Consider the following 15,719-nt stretch of genomic DNA (forward strand, 5'->3'; position numbering starts at 1 on the left):
TATGTGTGCCTATCCTAAAATTTTCCCTTCCCCACTATTTTCTTCTCCATTGATGGTTGATGTTTGCAACTCACACTCCTTTTTTTTCACTACAGAATGAAAGCTTCTCTTTATATCATGTCTGGGAACCTGGAAGAATCTGACTCTTCGTTTTCACTCTCTTCTTATTTTTTCAGTTTTTATTTTACTATTGCATTTTTAGGCACAGTCCTAGAGCTTTAAAGTTTCAGATGAATTCAAGATGAACTCTGTTGAATAATGTTAGCTATTTAAAAAGCATGCTCCCTTCCCACAGTACAGATGAAAGTTTAAAACTCCTGGGGCTTGATTTCAATCTCCATTGGTTTTACATCCATAGTGCCAGTTCACATGTAGGGATTGACTTGCTGGAATGTTTCCAATGTTTCTAGAGTGTAACCCCTGGCTGCCTTGTCCATATCTTCTATCAGGTTAGCCCAGACCTCTTTCTAAGCTACTTTGGCCTCTCCAGAGCCCACCATGGCTGGGGTTGTGATGTTTTCTGCCATTGCAGCTCTTTCTGGATGGACTTTTCATTGCTGAGTCTTGCAATCCAACTTTTCCCAGAAGAAACCTGGGAATGAACAGCACTTCAGGACTGCATATGTCTTCCTATGCAAGCTTCATTTGTCCTTCCTCTCTCCATTTTTCCTCCCTTACCACATATCATTAAATCAGTAAAATCTACGTGAACAAAAATTGGTTTTGAAAGTTAACTGTTTTTCAAAGATCACATTATTAGGGCTGTTTAAATAATTTGTTGCAAACAAATTAGTCAACCAATTTAGCGCTTTGTACATTTTTCTTGATCAGACTTGAATTTTTCTGAATGCCATCAGTATTGATAATTCTTGTTTTGGTGTACACAGAATAATGTCAGTTTATAGATATTTACAAACATTTCACTTTAATAACAATGACACCCAAAATCAGCCAGCCAAATTATATGATGATGCTTTTGCTCCTCGGTTGAGCAACTGAAATACTTTAAAAGACAAAGAGTGAATAACAAATATTCTTGTGTGCGCACAGATGCCGTTGTTCACACATGGACATCAGCACTTGTTCACTCTCCAAAATATGTGCAAATAGGCAATAAAAAGAGATACAATAGTGTTGAACTGAATAGCCATTTAGAATTTAAATGTATGTTTGTAAGCATCGTTTATGCAATACTTGACTTTCTCTACTAAATATACTCTGCTGTATATTTGAGTTTTATTAGGATTTTTTTCAGACTCAAATAATTGTTGACCTCATAATCCTGTGCTTATGGTTTATTCTGATGAATTTATTTTTCTGTTTATGTCCATTTTTAAATGTAATGTACATATATTTTAAAAAAGAAACTTATGTAATGACCTGTCTTGTAAATGTAGATGGCAGTTACTATCTAGCGTATCTGCAGTTGTGATGAATCAGTTAATAAGAATCTCTTTTTACACAAATCTGGTGCTTCAGATTGACTAGGATTGTTTCTGTTCAAATGTGGCCTCTAAACTACGTATAAATAACAGGGGTTGCTTCCACCACCTAGACCAGCTTCCTCATTCCCACAATTTACTTGGACAAAAGAAAAGATTGACCATAAAACGCAAATTGGTATTTTTTTTTAAACTGCCTGCTGTCAGTGTTGATTATGCTTCAAACTGGGTCCTGAAATAAAGGGGATAGGGTACAAAATTATGTTTTGGCACATAATGTAATCTAAGTTGTATAGGCGATGTAGTGCCAAAAGTACCTCCAAAGGAATATAGTATGAACTTAGTCTTCCTGAGGCCGTTGTAAGATTAGTATCTTTCCTTCTTGAAGAAGGTGAAGAAAATTATTATGTGTAGACGGTAAAAAATGTGTTTAGTCACTGAGGGCTAGATTGTGACTTGGATTACATGTATGTACAGGGCAGTAGAGGGGAGTTAGACTTACACTGGCCTGAGTTTAGAAGCAAAGCTATGTGCCTGCTGACTCTTTCCCCAGAGTGAATAGAGCTGGGTGACATTTCTTGACTGAAACCTTTTTCCAGCAAAAAATGAAGATTTGGTGATACTGAAGCATTTTGTGAATTCTTGTTGATTTTGCTGAAAACCTTAAAAAAAAATATATCCCACAACATTCAAATATTTTATTTTCACCTTTTTTAAACAAAACAGTTCAGTTTTTTAAATGAAATGACTTCATTTTGAAATTTCCTTTAATTTACTTAAAAAAAACATTAAGATGCTCAAAACAGAAACAAAATGTTTCTTTCTAGGCTAAATAAAATGCTCTGCTCAACAATTTTCTGTTCTGTTAAACAAATAATTGTTGGGGTTTTTTAAAATTTATTTTTGGAATTGCCAATGAACCAAAAATCCATTATTCTCCAAGGTCTGTATTCAGTGGGCGGACCCTGGATTCCCCCCCTATTTTCTGGTAAGCTTAAGAACATGGTAAATTGCTATAACCCTGGAGCAAATGTAGGTCAAGGAAGAAACTGGCTGTCTGAGCAACGGTTCTTTCTCTGGTTTAATCCTGCAAGGACCCAGTTACATGCCCTCCCTTACTATGGGTTGTGTCCTTGTGACAAAAAGATACAGACACAGTGGGTTTGTGTACACAGCAGTTGGGAGCATGCTTCCTAGCGCTGGTACACAAATGTATTAGCTCTGATTGAGCTACTGGCTAAAAATAGTAGGGTGGCTGTTGTGGCAAAAGCCAGCAATGGCTCGAGCTAGCCACCCAGGTATCATCCAGCTTGCTCCCCTGGTAACATACTCAGGTGGCCAGTCCAAGCGGTCACCCACCCTGCCGTGGCCACGTTGTTACTTCTGGTGCTCAAGCTCAAGCAAAGTTAGCATGTGTCTGTCTATGTATGCTGGGAAGCACGCTCCCAGCTGCGGTGTAGTTATACCCAGTGTCATGTGCTGGGATGATCAGTTCCACATGAAAAATGTCCCATGAGGTGCTGTAACACAACTTAATTCACCTCAGCCACACTCTTGCATCCCGCACCACAGTCGTGTCATGGGGTTTGTGAACCCACTGGCTCCACTCCTAAAGATGCTTCCCTGCTGGGGAGACGAAAAAGGATGGTGAGTGGATGAAAGTATAGGTGTGACTACACAGTGCATTAGTCAGCACCAGAAAGGTGTAACTTCTAGTATGTTGTGCACTAACTGACCTGTGCGGACCCTGCTGGTGCATATTCAAAGTTCCCTTGTGAGCATCAATGCAGTACTGTTTGAAAGTAGACTAGGGAACTTTTTGAGTTTGCCAGTCAGGTCCACAAGAGCCAGCTACGGCACAGTACTCTAGTGAGCACTAGAATTTACACCTTTCTGGTACGGACTGATGCACACTGTAGACAAGCCCTTATCAAGTAACCAAAAAGACACCATAAAAACTCTAACAAATAGTTATTATAATTGTGAGGAGCACTATAGAGAGAGAGCTCATGAAGAGAGAGCCCATGAAGAGAGAGCCCCCTTTGTGGGGTGATATACATACCAACTCCACCTCTCACAGGATGTGTTATGACTTTTTAGTTAAGAATCTTATATTTTACTCAAATTCATGTTGGTATCCAGTTTAATTTAAAGCCTTTTAGTTGGACCACACGGAGAACAATAATAATAAAATAGGTAGCTCTGTTATATCCCTAAACATGACACAAAGTCTCAACACAGAAGGCAGTTATGAATGATGTCAGTGACTTATTGGCCTGCCATTCCAAAAATAAAATCATTCTCTGTTTGCATTACTTATTAATTAATGTAATTTGTAAAGTGCTCATTGCAAAGTCTCTGGGTGCTGTACAAAGGATAAAAACAACAGCTCTTAAAAAAGTAAAGAGGCATGCCTACAGCAAAATACATTCCCCCCTCTCCCCCCCACCTCCCTGCAAATAAATTGTTCCCTGTTGGTGACAGCCTGGAGAAAAAAGAGGGACTTTACCCTGGGCTCTAAAGGACAACAAACTCAGAATCTGGCAGGCCAACAGAGGAAGCAGATTTGACACCTACGGACCAAATATAAAAGAATATTCTGCCCCACACTCACGTGAAATCCTTAGCCCTGCCCTGTCCCCTTCATGCCAGGTAGAAGGACTGGACACCCTTGCCAGTGCTGTTTCATGGAGTGGGGTGGAACTGGGAGTAGGAAGGGTTTTCCAGATTTGGTACTGCAGAAATTCCAGGCCACAGAACAGCCCTGGATTTAGACAGGCTCCAGGGCTCCAGCCACTGCAACATACCAGATTGAAAGGGCACAAGGGTAGCACTTTAGCTCCCTCTTTCCCCCAGCATGTGAGTTCAAATTGAGGGCTGTTAACAAAAGCTAACTATGGTGGGCTTAACTTTGAAACTGATAATAGGCAACAAAGTGAATATAAAGGAACATAAGCTGCACATTGATAAGGGTACAAAATACACAGCACAAAGGAAGTTGACTATATATATATACACACGTCAGTGGGGTTTTTCATCCTACCATCTACCCTAGAAATAGAGAGGGCAGCTGTCAAGTCATTACAATATTCCTCTGTCTATCATATCCTTGAGTCTGTGGTTTTCCATTAACTTTTAGTTAATAAAGTGAAAAAAGAATAATTTCTGAAGGTATTTGAATGTTCCCATCATTTAGTAGATTTGACAATCTGACAATGAGCGTGATTTTTTTGACACAAACTAGCAATCAATATTCCTGAGAACTCCAAGTTCTCCACATCTATAATGGCCTCACTCTGTGGTGATACTGTAGTAATTATAGCACTTATTTATTTATGATAGGATAGAGACGCTTGTAACATCTTTTGCTATTGCCGCATTTGCCACACCTGATTTCATTCAGAGACAAAAAACCTTGTTAAGGTATAACTAAGGTTGTAAATGTGTATTAGTAACTTAAGGGAAACAAAAAAACCCCAAACCCTTAGATTTAAATTGTCAAACTCCATTGATTTCAGTGGGGCTAAGTCTGTTTACACCAGTTGAGGATCAATGTTTAAGTTTCCATCCATTATAGAATTGGAAACAGGAGATGTTGGAGTAAAATAAAAATTGAAAAATATAGAACTGCAGAGGTAAGGCATCCAAACAACCTTAATTCTGCCCTTGTTGCCGCACTGCTTGGTATCCACCTTACTCTGCACGCTTGATATAAGGTAGATAAGTGTCTACTAGTAAATGTCCTAGTTGTTCAGCTACTTATGATCTTAAACTTTTGCATACTGTGGTGGTTTGGCCGTGAAACTTGTTGTTTTCGCTATGGAAAATAAGCAACTGAAATACTGTGTCTTGTTTGGGCTCTAGAAGTAAATAGTCTGTAATTTTAGATATGTTAAACTAAGCACTGGTCTACGCTTAGCTGGAGATTCAGCGGCAGTCGACGGGAGTTATGCAAGCTACGTCGACTGCTCTGTTTCCCTTCTGTGCATCATCTTCAATGTACTGCGCCGATGGGAACCGCGTTCCCGTCAACGCAGCGCTATGCCATTTGAGGGGGTGGATTTACTGCGTTGACTTCCTGATCGATTGAGCGGGTCTACACTGACCACTCAATCGATCCAGAAAGATCAATCTGACGGCAGTGACTTTGCCGCTCTCAGTATAGACATACCCTCCATAACTTGTAACTAATCCTACATTTGGTTGGTTGTACAGGGTTTAGGATTTCTGAAGCCATACAAATGAGTGATGTTTTGGATGTTTTCATTTGCAAAATCATGTTGCTTAGCTCTCAGGAACTGTAGTAACTACATTTGCATGTGCTCCCATATATTGGATATAGACACACACATTAGGTATTTATATGTGTACAAGATAAATTAGCTACTTAACCAGCCGGATGCACAAGCAGTTACTGGATTTATGCACACAAATTAGGGATTTTCATGAATAAGTTAATCATGTACAAAGATGTGTGTTCAGTTGTATGCACCTAACTTTGAAAATATTCCGTAATCTGAAAAAGATTTTAAAACATCCTCTTTTTGCCACAAGACATGCCTAAAATAATTGAGAACCATCACAAGGATTTTTATGTTGCATCCTTCTGAGGACTGAACAAAAACATTTTTACTCTCCTAAAAATACACTTTGGTGCACTGAATGTTTCCTCTAATCTTTTGCAGGGTCTCCATACAGAGACAAAATCACGATAGCAATTCTTCAGCTGCAAGAGGAAGGCAAGCTCCACATGATGAAGGAGAAGTGGTGGAGAGGCAATGGCTGTCCAGAGGAGGAGAGTAAAGAGGCCAGTGCTCTGGGAGTTCAGAATATTGGTGGCATCTTCATCGTTTTGGCAGCTGGATTGGTGCTTTCTGTCTTTGTGGCAGTGGGGGAATTTTTGTACAAATCAAAAAAAAATGCGCAGTTGGAAAAGGTAAATATTGCATTTTTCCATTTAATTTTATAATTTTTGTGCTAATCAAATCAGTTTTTAAGCTTTTGGTGACCAAATGGAGGGCTATTCTGATATCTTTTATACCCTAGTGTAGTATTCTGTAACACAGGTTCACAACAGCGCACATGCAGCTATGCAGCTTTTAATTTGTCTTTAATATGTTTAATTGTAGCCAGCTTTCAGGACAACTGACTATTTCTCCTCTTATACAAGCCTGAAAAAAGACAGCTTTTTACTCCTGGAAGTTCACTGCAGTTAATTTTATGGATGAAGAAGAAAAGCAAAACTATAATGGGAAACATTAATCTTCTACAGATAAATCTGATTTTTAAAAGTCAAAACTGTGTATCAGTTCAAAGTCAGAAGTCTAGAAATGTCCTTTCCTGAAGATGTTTACACTTGACAAGTTGGTCTGGTAGCATCTGGAAATTATTAGATCAATATGATTTTTTTGGATTTACTACTGATTGTGATTTGAACTCTTTGTAATTTGAATTCATCCAGTTTCCAAACAGCTGGTGTTGACTTTTTCAGTACTGACAGTTTACACAAATATGGTAATTGAACTGTTGCTGGGTCCGGTATCTTCTTGTAGAATTCTTGGGTGGTATCATCAGCTTTGCATAATAAATATTTATATGCACATATGTAACATCTAAAATGGAACTAAAGAGTATAGCTTTTATTTATATGCCATATTTTTAATTTGTATTTAAAAATTTGGGAGACAAAGTGGTATTTTTAATGGAGCTTTTTTGGTTTACATTTTTGAGGAGCTTGTGACCTCTATTCATCCCTATTTTTATACTTTATTTTATTAAAATCAGTAGTAAATCCAGAAAGCATATTTATATTGATATTTTTTCAGTTGCTCCTTGTGATTTTTTGTAACTTGAAATATTACTCAGAAACATCTAAAGGCCTGTCTTTTGAGACTGATGAATTTATACTGATATACCTAGCTCTTTTTGTATAAATGTCTTAATTTTTTAATAACATATTGCTAAAGAAAGCTTTGATATTAACCAACAAGGCAGTGTGAGGTCACAAGTTCCTAAACACAATTTGGACATGGATAGATTCTATTAAATTGTACAAAACTAATTATGGAGAGGAAAAGTGAACACTCCAATTCTTTAATTTATAAGAATATAGGAATATTCAATTCTGTGAATCTTCTTCTTGAGCTTTGTATTTCAGAAACAAATTTCTTTTGAAAAATTGCCATTTGTTTTACATAATTAATGTACATTGCAATGTCTTTATCCACTCTAGAAGTAATTGACTTAATATGAACTTCAGTATATTTTGGTTTAGGTGTTCTGAAAAAAAAATTAAATCCTCATTTACTAAACGGGGACCATTTTGATGAGAATTTTGTAATGTAAATTGATGAATTCTTTACAGGGGTTTAATGCATATTTTATCTTACTTGCTATTATTAAATATGAAGCTAACAGCATGACTTATCCTTGGATGCTGCACCAGGAAGGCTAGGTGAGGAAGAAAATGTGAACTTGTCTGTGTTTAAGGACCTGATGCTACAAGCCCTCCATTTTTTGGAAAAAACATTTTGACCAATGGTAGTTCCACATGTGGGGGGCAAACCAGATCAATCTCTATGTTTGTAGCTAAGAAAACAAAATAAATGTAATAGACTTCAGCCTCTGAGCCCAAAGAGCAAATAGCCATTTGTTGATAAAATGTATGCCTGCCTTTTAGCAAGTGCAAAAATATGCAAGTACACCTGCAGTATGGGTAATTAAGCAGGACACTGCACATTTTGCATGCTTAATTTAGATGCACTTTCTTTCAGTTTAGTTGCTCGTTTTCTGAAGTAGTTAACAACATTTCAATCTTATGCCCTGACTCTCCAACTGGCTGTACAGGGGTAGATCCATGTGTCCATCAAGGTCAATAGGATCTTACACATGCAGAGGGTCTGACAGTATGGAGCCAGTTGCAAGATGCCTGTAAAAATGAAGCTGGGTTCAAAAAAGCAGAAGGCAAAACTGTAATTGTGCTATTTGTACCAATGCTATTAAAATTTAGTAGAACTGGAGCTCAGATCTTACATGTACCTGATTTATCTGAAAAACTTGCAAGAATCACATATAACTAGTTGTGTTCTTTTTGGGAAAGAGAGAGACATCACTTACAGATACACAATTGCTTTCATTTCATCATAGCATTCTCCAGGGACAGAGGAATTCCTCTTTTAATGACTGTTTTGAAAAGCAAAGACAAGAAAGATCAGAGTAAAATTGTCAATAATTTGCACCCATCCTGGTTTATTTATTTGTTTGAAAAAGATCAGCAACATCCTAATCCACTAAGAATTCACTAGAGTATCCAAATCTGAAGAAATGAAAATGAGCAGTGCATGGAGTGAATTCTACTATCAGAGACATTGAAGTCCATTGTGCTGAAAGGGGTCATACTTACTTTACCAAGTGCAAAATGGACTTTGGCAAATGTAAAAGTGGGAAGCTGTGCAGGCAATTATATACCTGATCTCTTCGTTTCATTGGATGAGGTAAAGATCAGATGTTTCTGACAAATACAAGTTTCATATCTGAAAAACAACAACAGAATATTACTGGAATGATACCATCAAGTATTAAGCTTAAGGTCAGTTGGATTATGCTTTCAGCAGTCATAATTTTGATTTATTTTATAGCTGAATTTAGAATAGTGAAAAATAAATAAATCTACATCTTACTGAGTTTCATAACTTACTTGCCTACCCCAAGAAAGACAGATTTAGGAGAGCTCTATACAATTAAGACTTTAGGGCTTAAGTCTGCACAGTTGAGTTCATATGGTTTAAGTCTAGCTAGTTTAGCTCACAGATCCCTGTCATTGGGAGTTGAGGGTACCCATAATTTTGGAGAATTGGACCCAAAGTGAATATGAGTAACAGTGAATATATATGTAGGTCACATAGGAGCAGCTCCCTTCTTTTGCAGCTGCAGATTCTGAATTAGGCAGTATATGGTTCCTGAGAATTTTTGTAACAGAGACTGAGAATGTAGGTTGAGTTGAACTTTGCCATTTACAGAAATCTAAACAACTTCATACAACGTATAAACTACATTTTTTTAACCTCTGCAAAAATAACATTTCTCAGAAGTCCCTGGGCCAAATTCTGGTCTTAGTTACAAATTTGTTCAACAATTCCAACAATTTTAATGAGCTGCACAGAGGTGTATGACAGAGCAGCATTCAGCCTTCTATGAGCCACAGAAAAGTAACAATGTTTTTATTAATTATTAATAATTAATTCTGATCAAAAGTAAAAATTGAACAAACATTTGATTCACTTGATAGCCTGTACTTTATTCTGTGAAATCTTAAGGGCTAACTAATAAACCCAGCCCAAGCAAAACTTCCACTAACTTCTCCTCTGTGATAGTTCTGTGGATGGATCTGTGGCAATATAGTATTGACTTTCTTTATAGCAGAGGGTTAAAATTCTAGTCCAAGTGATGGAGCAGGATGAGTGGACATTGAATTTTACAAGCCCTCAAAGCTGCATTCCTTCAGAGTAATCTAGGATGACCAGATGCCCTATCATCCGTCCCAATGTTAGGGGCTTTATCTTATATAGGACCCTATTACCCCCCTACCCCTCTCCCATCCCAATTTTTCACATTTGCTATCTGATCAGCCTAGAGCAACCAGAAGATGGTATATTGTATTTTTTAGAAATAAATTTAATTGCCAAATTTTAATAGAAATAAAGCATCAAAATGCCCACCTCTACAATCTTTTCAAAAGCCAACAGTTTGTATCCTTTCCTTATTGTTTATGATACAAACACGCAATTATGTCATCTACTTGGAGACATGTTATGAAGCAGACCTCTGTTCTCTAAGACAATCTTGACAATAAATGCTCAGCCATTTGCATTTTATAATTGCTTCTCTTAGCAAATGACCTGCTCCCTGATTGTAACATTATGTTGACACTTAGAGGGCAGTGAATAAGCAATGTAAGAAACTGAAACCATTTTAAACAATTACCAGTGTATTTATGGTTGATTTAATTTTTTCGGTGTGTCACAGTTTTATTCCCATTACATTTCTTTGTTTCTGTGATGCTTGGGAGTTTTCTAAGTCACACAAGGAAAGAGAATGTCAACCCTGAAAAATAGCAGTGTTTAACATAATACCTTGATGGTCCTTATTTTGATAATTTGATTCCATCTACTCTTAGCTTTAATGCCCAGTGGAAATTATCAGGTACCATTGAAAGAAGAAACTGTCTATTTAATCTCTTTGGGGGCAGTTAACCCAGTGAAAAGGGTACCATGTAAGCCGTTAGAGTGAAATTCACCCTAGAGCAGAAGACCACTGAAAGATCATATACAAAACTGTTTTATGATAGGGCCACATACAGAAAGGGGTTGTACTTCCTCTCTATGCCAGCCGTGCATACTTCAGTCAGCAGGGCAGCATGGAGCCAGCAGCCCCAGGTCCTATGCAAGTGGCAAGGAGGGGCTGCAACTGCTATTCCAGGTCACAGACTGAAAGGACAGCTGTGCTGCAGCCCTATACAGTGGCTCCAGGTCCTGCTTTCACTTCTTCCATTTCAAGCCCAAAAACTTTGGCTTTAATTTCATTGCTAACATGGGGTTTACTCAAAGCGAGCCTGATACAGGACATTTATACAAGGATAAATTTCACCCATTAGGATTTAGAATTCTCTTTTTTCACATCAATTTTGGAAAAAAATGCTGGTCATCATTCACCCAGTGTTTAGTTTCCCTTATAGTCAAACACAGACTGTACCTAATGTAGCTAATTTGTACGATAAATGGAACAGCCTTCCAGAAACAGGGTTATTATTACTGAAGTCTTGTGAACATGAAATATGCAAGTCTGAACATGTAGAAATCTGTTTTTCCTCTTTTATAATGGTCATGTTCAAAGTAATGAAAATTGAAACTGGTACAACAATTTCAGGTTCAGAATTTTACGGATCCTTCTTTATCCTTCAATTCCTTTTTTTTCATCATATAGTTTTTCTCAGATATGGCCAAATTCTTTTTTTATTAAACTCTCCTCCTAATTGTTATTTGAAAAAAATATAAAGAGGAATGAAATGAATTATATCAACATTATTACTGTTCAGAAAATATCCTGATAGTTTAATTTTTAAAAAGCTTTGATAATATGCTCTGTGCTTTATAATATTTTTGGATCAGGACCAAGTAATTCCCAGCACCAGGATTGTTTTTTTTAGGGTCTGCAAGTTCAAAAGATTTTTAAGTAGAAGAGCATGTTCATCAGGCTGCAGATGAATAAAAAATATAGGGCTTTTTGGTAAAGCAAAGCCAGAGATTCAGGATATGTATCCCAATAAACTTTATAAAAACACACAATCATGATGCAGCCTGAATGATGTTATATTTTATATTAACATAACCCCTGAGTTCTTGTAGTTGGCTGGGAATAACAGAATGGTAGCTGAGGGACAGCTGTGACAGTTCATAAATGGAACATTTTTCCAAAGTTGGTGCATCTGCATTCTGCAGATAGGCAGTTGGAAAATTGGAAGCTGTTCTCATCCCTGAGCTCTGTAATGAAGGAATGTCCTGGTTTTTTTTGGGGGGGGGGGGTTGAGGGGGGAGAGGGAGGAGGGAAGAGAGGGGAGGATGGGGTGAGAGATGAATTCTAATGCAGTGCCCTCTTTAAAATTGTTTTACCGAATATATTTAGAGGATATTTTGCAATGACAGGAAATGTAAAAAGAAAATCTTGTGCTGGCAAAGATGTGAAAAGCCAAAAGTGTAACAAATAGTGCAAAACAATGGAAATTAAGATTTTTATTTTGTTGACCTGACATTTTTCAAATAATTTGCAAACAATAAAACATTTAAAACATTATTTCTATTTTGACTTTTGATTGCAGTTTAACAAATACCTATTGACAATGACACAGAGGTATTTTGCTTTTAAAGAAGCATTTTGCATTGAGAAGTATAAACAAGAGGATAGAGAACACATTTAAAATTATCCAGTTGATTATGTCCTCCTTGAGAATTATTTCACTGTAGGGTCCTGATCTTGCAGGCTCACACATATGTGTATGACATCATTGGTCCAGGGGTCCTGTCCATCTATGTTCTCATTGCAGGATCATGTCCTAAATTCCAGTTCTGATTTGTGAACATTTTTATGCTTTCTACACAGAAGAATTTAATGTTGCATTTAAAAATTATCTCTTTATCAGTTCCCTTTTTCATAACAGCTTTCCTTTTACCAAGGGAAGACATAAACTATAAAAATGTAATTGTTGGCATTTCTGAAATTTGTTTTATTTGTTCCCAAAGGAATTTTTTTTTTACTATATTTCCAAAAATGCACGTCCTCCTAATACTCACTCATTCTTTCTTTTTTGATGTTACATCAAGTAAGTCCTGCCTAAAAATATTCTTATTTATAAATATCTGTGTCTGCAGTCATTTATATTAAATATAAGGGTAATAGAAACACTTGGTCAGAATATTGGGATGTACTACAACTGAGTTCTGATTAACAAGCCCAGATCAAAATTAGGATACCTGTTAGTTTACTGCAGGTCTGTGGACTCAGTCCAGCAAAGCGTTAGCATGCTCAGCTGATTGTAGTTGGACTTGAGGCACCTCTTGTTCCTCCAACAGGAAATACATTTTCATGTTGTATTGGCTAACACAATCTGAAAGTGTATAATTTATTATTTGTCCGTTTTGCCAACACAGCGGAAACAAATGTGTATGAGATTAGTATAATACTCTACTCAGTATGATCCAAGACCATGCCATAATTTTTATGAAAAGTACAATGTAGCTATAATATCTCTACAATTAGTAAATATTTTCACAGTCAATATTTTACAGATAATTTTAACTCAGCATTCACAAATACACATAAAGATATTGACACATGGCTTCATAAAATTTGACCAGTCACATTTAGCTTCCAAAGGGCTCTATGTTGTATAATTATTTTATTCGTTTTGAGATTTACACTGTATTCAGGTACATGGTGAACATTTTTGAACAATACACATAAGTTGTTGCATGTACATCCTTCCCGAAAAGAAGGCTCAATACACTTCCTGCAATCACTCCCTTACACTGTCCTGAAGGACAAGAAACTTGAGCTCCATTGGACAATCTGGGAGTGAATTCAGAACCACAATTGAGATTGCCAGTGACCAGACTTTCAAATTAAGTGACCAGACTTTCAAATCTAAGAGCTGATTGCAAAAGATCTCAGCTAGATGACTGATTTCAATACAGCTAGGATCGGGCCCTGAAGAAATCAGGGAATTTCTTATATAGCAAGAAACGTAGTCATATTGAACCTATAAATTAAAATAATACTTTGAATAGCACATTGAAGCAGATAGCCAGTGCTTTTTGTTATTATATATCTGGTTAGCATCAGCTGTGACTGACCTGCTGTAATATGCTCCATTGTTGCTAACACCACTTAATAAGCATTCAGCAGCATTCTGCACGTCAGTTTCTGACTTGTCCAGAGTGGTAGCCCCATGTAAAATGGATTGCAATAATCCACACTGGAGGACACAAAGACCTGGATAACTGTGACAAGGTCTGCATCAACTAGAAACTGTTGCCAATATCTAGCCAAGCACAAAAGAAAAAAATATATTCCTGGCCACTGAAAACACAGGGGCATTCAGGAAACTGGAAGAATCCTGAGACTGCAAATCTCATTGACAAGGTTGAGCAGAAGCTACAATAATGAGGGCAACTACAAACTTCTAAATACTTCCCTTTACTTGTCCAGTATAACAGCTATCTTCTCTGGAATGAGCTTCAATCACACCTCTATTTCAGCCAGACACTGGACATACAAAAGACTGCCCCATCCTGGTTTGACAAAACAGAGATGTAGGGCTGTATGTCATCTGCATGTTGATGGCACTGCAGCCCAAATTGTCTCATTATCTCCCCCCAGTGGCCTCACATGCATGTTGAAAGGAGGGATGACAGAATGAAACCTTATGGACTCCCGCATAAAAGAGAACCCTCGGGGCTGATGAGCAATTGCCCTATACCATCCTCTGGGATCTCTCTGAGAGGGAAGAATGGAACCTCACAAGTGCAATCCCATCCACCCCAACCTAGGTCCACAGGTGAGTCAGCAAAAGCTCATGGTCAGTGCTATCAAAGTCTGCTGATAGCTCTAAACAAAATCATCAATGAGAAAAATGTGTGCATCGCTAGGAGGATCTTATCAACCAGTGGAACTAGTGCAGTCTCCATGCCATACACAGGCTGGAAAACAGATTGAATGGGGTCCAAGAAGTCGGAAGACTTCACCGCAAGTTTCACACTCACCATTGCCAGAAAAGGAAGGTTAGAGACTGGAGAGTAGCGGCCTAGATTGTTGTCATCAAGCAATAGTTCATTGAACACGATCCTAAACTCTGCTGATTTGAGGGAAGCTGGCACCTTGCCCTCCCATTAGGACACATTAACAACCTACACTATAATGGTCTTCATATTGCCCTGCTTGATTTTTACCAATAATGAGAGATAGGGAATCATCTTGCAGGTCATGGGCCTAAGCTCATCCAGCAACTCTAGAATCTCAGAGAGCACAATTGGTTGCAACTTGTAGCCAGAGAAGATGTTGTATTAGTCATCCCTGGCATAGTTCTGTAACTATGGGAGGTGCCAATCAAGTCAGATTCTGATTGATTTTCTCCACAAGATAGATAGAAAACTCCTTGCCACCATCAACATTCAACTCTGTTTCAAAGTGAAGCGTCCCCCAGCTCCACCAAACTGTCTACCACTTGGAATAATTCCACTGATCAGAACTTCATGGATACTATGGTGAAGGAAAAGCTTTCTCAACCACCACAGCAAACTTACGGACTTTTAGATAGTTTTACTTTTGCCTTGTTTGTTTTCAGTCTTTGCTTAAACTCCCACTGATTTTGGTTTGAAATCATAACTAACTACTTAATTCAGATCCACACCCATGAGCTGGCAAAAGAGCTGGCAATGACTAATTCTTAAATAGAATGTGTATTTGTGAATATTGCAGTTAATTGCTCTGAAATTTAGTTTGCAGAATATTACACTTGCTCTGGAACAAGAATGCGTGCAATGGCAAATTCTGTGTAACAATGTGTCACTGTTAATGCATGTTTTTAAAGAACATATCACCTTAAGTCAACTCTCCTTGTCCAAATGTATGTTGGTTGCTAGCATTCTAAGAATATGATTGGTGCAGATACGTTTTTAAATATAAATTGAAAGTGAAATGGTTCAAAGTACAATTTATTTTCCCTCT

The 15,719-nt window shown here is 37.5% G+C and overlaps 1 protein-coding gene across 4 annotated transcripts in view; it reads left to right on the forward strand.

Annotated features, from left to right (window-relative positions):
* The window catches only part of GRIK2 (glutamate ionotropic receptor kainate type subunit 2), a 614,149-nt gene that overhangs the window by 590,215 nt on the left and 8,215 nt on the right, over window positions 1-15,719 (forward strand). For 3 of the 4 annotated variants that reach the window (XM_067546518.1, XM_067546520.1, XM_067546521.1), the window contains one exon: window positions 6,128-6,378. In XM_067546518.1, coding sequence (XP_067402619.1) covers window positions 6,128-6,378 — 251 coding nt within the window. Of the gene's footprint in view, window positions 1-6,127; window positions 6,379-7,852; window positions 8,476-15,719 lie in introns of those variants that run through there. The other variant, XM_067546522.1, reaches the window with a different exon arrangement.

This window comes from Emydura macquarii, unplaced genomic scaffold (genome assembly GCF_026122565.2).
Source record: "Emydura macquarii macquarii isolate MOO-44397 ecotype Brisbane River unplaced genomic scaffold, CSIRO-AGI_Emac_v2 contig_1146, whole genome shotgun sequence".
NCBI lineage: Eukaryota > Metazoa > Chordata > Testudines > Chelidae > Emydura > Emydura macquarii.